Here is a 6,674-nt window from a genome sequence, read left to right on the forward strand (position 1 = left end):
CCTAAAATATCAGGAAAAATTGTACACGTTAACACTTTAGATTGTAAATGCCCTATATTCATTATTATCATTTAATCCTTTTCAAAGAATTTTAAATCTGTATTTACTATTATTAAGTCAAGACATTTACATGCTTGGAGTATGTAAGGTTTTAGATAATACGGTGATTTTATATGCATACAAGCCTACTGTGCATGTAATCAGTTACTATAATACTTTATTTAAATTTATATTTTATTTCATCGAAGTATTGTATTTTACTGTTTCTTTGAAATGTCATTTACATGTTATGACAATATGTTTATTTTCACGTATGCGATACTTATTGCAGGAGTGCCGTAAAAACGAAATTCTTTTGGCGAAGACACAGAAATGATATTGACACTGGTTTATGTGTATTGTGGTCGGACAGTGCATACGAACGATGAAACTTGATGCAAAGAGCTATCAGTAAATCGTGTTAAAAGCATTGTTATGAAAAAAGTGTAGAACATGTATTACAAAATTATACAATAAAATTGTTATCGGCCCACGTGTATTGTAAGTTTGCTATTTATGTGTTTTTATGCATTAATACCTTTTTCGCAAATTATTTCCATCTGTCAAACCTGTAATTTTCTTTTTGATTGCCGGTGCACTTTGAGCCTATATGAAAGGATGTACATCATAACATGGTGGCAATCATTTAATGAATGACATTTAACAAAACCTTAAAAATACCCCTACTCATTTCTTATCTGATACACCCGTATACGATTATTCCTGTGTTCGCGAAAGAATGTGAATTTTATTTTCAATCACGCATTCAACTTGCTAGAAGGACTTGTTCACAGATTTACGTTCTTTTGACAAATGTTGGGCTATGAATTTACTTAAAGCTTGAAGAAGTGCTATACCTGGGGTCTTGAACCCGAGGCTTCTCGAATGAAAATTAATCCGTATACCAGGCAGGCTTTTACGGATATGAGCTAGTTTAAACGCTATTTTGGTAATATAAGTTTTTGCCTAATAATCGATAACACGCTTTATTATTTTCTGATTTCGATTAACGATTATACTGTTAAAAAAAAGCTTTTTTGTTAGACAGGAATGGTATTGTTCATGTTTAAATAGCGTTTATTCTGTTTGAATCTAATACACTTACAAATTACTTTGCCAATCTGTGAACAAGTCCCTGAAAATGTTTAATATAACATTATAAAGGAATATGGAGAGGTGTACTTGTAGAATATATGCTAGGAGTAAAAAGATATCAACATGATTGTTTAAATCGTGTACTTAAATTAAAACAAATATTGAGCTTTTGAAAAAAAAGTGTTATGGTGGTATTTGTTAAGGCTTTTCTTGATCATGTAATCACTAATTAGTGGTCACTGGGTCATTGAAATTTTAGTTGAGTTGAAGCAGAATATAATGGTTTTATTTATGATAATTATTAAATAATTTTTTTACCTATAATGCGGTCTCGTTAAATTTGTTGCGTCGCTGAAAATATTGACTGCTGAAATTGTGAATGAAATATAGGTCGATAACCTACTGGTTATATTTCATCTGATTATATTGCATTTCATATGGGTAGTTTTTAGGTTACTGATTTGTTGGATAATCATGGTAAACAGATTTTATATAACGCACATAATAAGAAGGTAAAATATGAGTTCAAGCATGCGCTTTTAACAAGAAATGAGTGCATCGGTCTTTCTATTTTTGAAAGCCTGTTCAGCATATGTATTTATAAAAGTCACACGGCAAAATAAAGTGATTATTCAAGGTCTACCAAAACTAACCTGTATTGGGATTGGAATTTTTAAGAGATTGGCTGCAGTGCCTATCGCCGAGTCTGATTTCTCTTCGCCAGTAATTGACAAGGAAACTAAAATATTAACGCGTTAGTAACAATTTTCTTACGAAAAACCACAATAAGCGAATATTTATTTCGTTTTATATAATGTTTTTGTGGACCGTACCAAGGCGGTGATCCGATGTGTAACCATTTAAGGCATTGTTTTGTTGTTAATATGAGTCGCGTTCTGTACAAAACTTGGCTTGATGAATTTGCGTAGTCCCGTCCCAGTGTAGCTCGTGGAGTCCGTAGTGACTAATCTGGGACGACACTTGCCGCTTTTTAATGAATGTTTCGTTTTGTAGTCTCTTTTAAACCAAAGTCCAGTCTAGACGGAAAGATTTGTCCCTTATTAGCCCGTGCGGACTGCACAAGCTAATATGTAACGACACAACGCACATGCATTAAGCCCAGTTTTCACAGAACGGTGCTCATATTTCGTTAGGTATTTAAGCAATTGGCTACACGCCTTAAAAGACTAGAGGGTGTAGATGTCTTTGGCGTTTGAATATCGCTATATCAATTATTCAATATATTGATTTGCTGCGTTAAATAAGATGATTTTGCTTTCTTTGGTATTTGTTGTATATGACATCCCCTTGCATATTTCATAGTATACGGTATGTGTATGCTGACAGAGAAACACATGGCCAATCTTCTAAAAGCGAACGACGAACTATAGTTTGTACCCATAAGCAATATGTTTTTTGTTGCCATAAAGTGGCGTATAATGGGTATTCAATTATACTTTCCTTATCATTTGTAACACGCACACGTTAATAACCATATGTCCATTTATATCAACAAGTTATACGAATACACAAAACAATCCCTGCACACTTTTGACTCCTTTGCACTCAGCAAATTATTTACGCTGATAATGTTCATTCTTAGTGAACTAAAAATCGAAACCAATGTGTCGTATTTATTACACATTGTCTCAAATGCTTTTTCTATGATTACCTATATTGCAAATACATTTTGGCATCTCATTTGCTAGATCGTAGTAAAAGGAATAATTGCCGATACAATCGTTCCAATATACCCCTCCGGTACAACATCTGCTCGAAATCACCCAGCACTAACCTTTATGAAAAATATGCTATACATCAAAAGGCCGCCCATGAAAGTATAATGACAGATTACGAGTCTCTGCGGACACTGAACCATCAGCGAAGCTCCCATCAAATGACTAGTTGGCAAGTAAGTAAGCAACGAGTTCTTTGATGTATATGTATGGCATATATCAAGACTCAATTATTAATCGAGAATGTGACATATTGAAATAAAACACAAATTACTAGTGTGTTTTTAAATTGCGCGTGGTATATTTTATATTTTCAAATAAATAATCGACAGTAAAATTTTACAAGCATCACACGTTCGACTTATTACTAACTGGTTGTATGCATTCCTGAGTAGCAGATTTGCAAACAAATGTGAAGATCGAAGACATGAAACAAGGACAGTTAAACAACAAACATTACATCATATACACGGCCGTTCATCTCACACGTTAATAAAAGAGCCGAAGAGATTGCATAGGTTGCACTTATTACCGTAAGTCTTTGACACAATCTACGTCAATTAAGTATGTGTTTATTTTTTGCGATATTTGTCATTTATTTCAATATCAGGGGATTTGGTGCGAGTAAATGTACAGAAACATAATGTCGAATCGCATTTAAAAAAACGTTAGGACCTTTCTAAGTTGTCATATAGTGGCAATTAGAACAGTTAAATGATGATTTTGAAGAAAACCTTCCGCATATCTAGATTTTACCTACATGCCCTCAAAGAAACTGGTTGTTTACATACCATTTCCTCTCAAAATAGAAAGTACGTGTGCATATGTGCAGCAAAAATGACCAAATCATGATACTTTCTTTTTGTGTACCAAAACACCATTTGTAAAGCATTCAGTTGAACCAGAGAACGTTACGATTGAGCCCGAATTAAAATAGGGCTCGCTTTACTTACCCTTCCCCGCACTACTTCGGGGCTTGAAGGAGTAGGAGGACTCGGTGATTATGGTCCTTGCACTAGTGTCGCTTACAATATTGACATTACCTATTACAGCTTTACAATACAATAAAATGTGGACGAGACTTCTCTGCCTTTGACCACAGTTGCAGAAGATGGTTCTATATATATGTACATCTCTCTCTCTCTCTCTCTCTCGAGCGGAGCCGCTCGAGAGAGAGAGAGCGAGCGAGAGAGCGAGCAGCGAGAGCGCGAGCGAGAGCGAGAGAGAGCGAGGAAAGAAAGAAAGAGAGAGAGAGAGCGCGAGAGAGCGAGAGAGAGACGCGCGAGAGAGAGAGAGAGAGAGGCGAGAGCGACGAGCGAGAGCGAGGAGAGAGAGCGAGATGAGCGAGAGCGAGAAAGACAGGGGAGAAAGAGAAAAAAAAAGAGGAGAACGCGCGAGAGAGAGAGAGCGAGAGAGACGCGCTAGATAATTAAGGCTGGAGACGAGAAGGTTCATTCTGCTCCTTTTCGTCTCTCATCTCTCTCTCCTCCCTCCCTCCGTCCATCCCTCCGTCCCCCCCCCTCCTCTCTCCCTCTCCCTCTCTCTCTCCCTCTCCCTCCCTCTCTCTCTCTCTCTCTCTCTCTCTCTCATGGGGATCGAGTATATATAATTTGGACATTACGAGGCACTTCGAAAACTGAGGTGTGATGAGATGATTGGGTTATAGATGCAATCCCCACAATAAATTAACGTTTCCACCCGGGTGCAGTTGGCGCATTATAAACAAAAAAACTCGAGGTATGCAAACCCATGTCGATAACAATATTTACAACCATGATACAAACGAAAGCAAAGACCTATACTAACACAACGGTATGCCACCCCAACAATACAAATGTTTACCGTCATCATATCGATGAAAAAAGCAAACGACCAAAACAAAAAATTCGTCTGGGTAAATCAACTCCAAAATAATCACAACAATACAAACAGCACAAATCTGACGTTAATCTTCAGGTTGAGCAAGGACAACAAGAGAAGAAAATGCGCCGCTATCAACGGTATGATAAATACCTGAACCTTGTGGATTAGCAGCGTCTTTTTTTCAAAACTGTCAAAGATTTCAAAGAGGTACCGTGTTGTGTATTTACCTTTGTCAAGTTAAATTCTTTTTTCTTGAAAATAAAAACATCGTGTACCAGAAGAATGTTTTTTCCACATACACACGGTAAATTGTAAAAACAAAACATTAAGTAATGCCTCAGTCACAAATAACAAATAACCCGCTCGCCGGCCGATTTGTCCGATCTCCAGGCATCGGAAGACTGGACACGTCGGAGCCGTCCGCCGTCCGATGAGTGACAAAGTTTAAAACCTCAGTCACAAATAGACACCGATCACCGTCCGATCAGCGGCCGACGTTTTTTTTTCGCTCATCGGGCAGGCGCCGGCCGATGATCGCACGTACATCGGGTCATTTTTTATATCACAGTTTGTTTTACCCGACATCGGGCCCGGGAAGGAATCGAGTTGAGATCGAAAAAAGATCGGAATATCAACGAACGGTTATCGCCCGGCGTTCGCCCGACATCGGATTCATTGTACGTGTATTATAACGAGCATCGTCCGGCGTCCGTCGGGCATCGTGCGGAGGCCCTCCGGCAATCAAACGGTCGCCGGCCGATGTATATGCCTATGGAAAATACCTTTACTTTTGCCGATACACGTTCAATGAATCCGATGTCGGGCGATCGACGGGCGATACCCGTGCGTTGATCGTCCGATCTTGTTTCGATCTCAACTCGATTCCTTCCCGGGCCCGACGTCGGGTAAAATTTTAAGTGAGACTTAAAATTAATCCGGACGCCGCCCGATGCTACAAATTGGCCCGGTTTCCCTGCGATCATCGGCCGGTCGCCAGCCCGATGAGCGGAAAAATACGTCGGCCGCTGATCGGACGGTGATCGGTGTCTATTTGTGACTGAGGTATTATATCAAATCACTCTTTTTGAAAGAATGATAAATATATATGCATTATGTTATTATGTCATACAGTAACATACTAGGAGTACTTTTTTTCGTTTAAATTGCTACAGTGTTTTGTTTGCATACGAGCCTTCTATACTTTATTCACTACTATCATCAAACGTATTTTATTAATTCGCGGTTTTGTGTTTTGGTGTTACTTTGCAATAATATAAACAGCTCATTGACATTGATTGTTTTTCACATGTGTGTTACTTATTGCAGGAAAGCCGTATAAACGAAATTCTTTTGACGAACATATTGACACGTGTATTGTTTATCTGTATTGTGCCCGTACAGTGTATTTAATGTATATGGTTAATAAGGAACGCAAAGAAATGTTACGTACGGTGTACTAGATCAAGTTAACTTTTTATCGGTCCATGTGTATGATTTGGTTTCTATTAATGTGTTTTCGTGCATTAATATCATCTGCGCAAATTATTTCAATTAAAAAAAAATATTCTTTTCTATCGCCGGTACACTTGGAGCTTGATTGCAAGGATTAAATGGGGGTCTTCATTTAGCGAATAATATGGATTATATAGAACAAAACCTTTTAAAAACATGCTTCTACTCATTTCTAATCCGGCACACCAGTATACCAGTATACGATTATTTACGTAATCACGAAACAATGTGAATAATGTTTTCAGGCTCGCAATGAAGTAACTTGTTAATGCGACTTTTTCATAAACTTTCTTATTTTTGTGAATTTACTAATTGTATTATGTGGAATAGTTTGTTGTTATTATACATAGGAAAAATATAACATTTAAATTAGTAATCCCTGTGGCTCGAACCCGAGGCCTTTTGAAGCAAAAGTGAAGACTCTACCAC

General features: G+C 37.7%; 1 protein-coding gene across 1 annotated transcript in view; it reads left to right on the forward strand.

Annotated features, from left to right (window-relative positions):
- Nucleotides 1–719, forward strand: part of LOC127854923 (coiled-coil domain-containing protein 93-like) — a 58,456-nt gene extending 57,737 nt beyond the window's left edge. The window contains exon 21 of the mRNA XM_052390030.1: nucleotides 332–719. Within this exon, the coding sequence (XP_052245990.1) occupies nucleotides 332–376 (45 nt within the window). The 3' untranslated portion in view covers nucleotides 377–719. The remainder of the gene's footprint in view (nucleotides 1–331) is intronic.
- Nucleotides 720–6,674: the final 5,955 nt, after the last annotated feature.

The sequence above is a fragment of the Dreissena polymorpha genome, chromosome 13 (genome assembly GCF_020536995.1).
Source record: "Dreissena polymorpha isolate Duluth1 chromosome 13, UMN_Dpol_1.0, whole genome shotgun sequence".
In the NCBI taxonomy this organism is placed as follows: Eukaryota; Metazoa; Mollusca; class Bivalvia; order Myida; family Dreissenidae; genus Dreissena; species Dreissena polymorpha.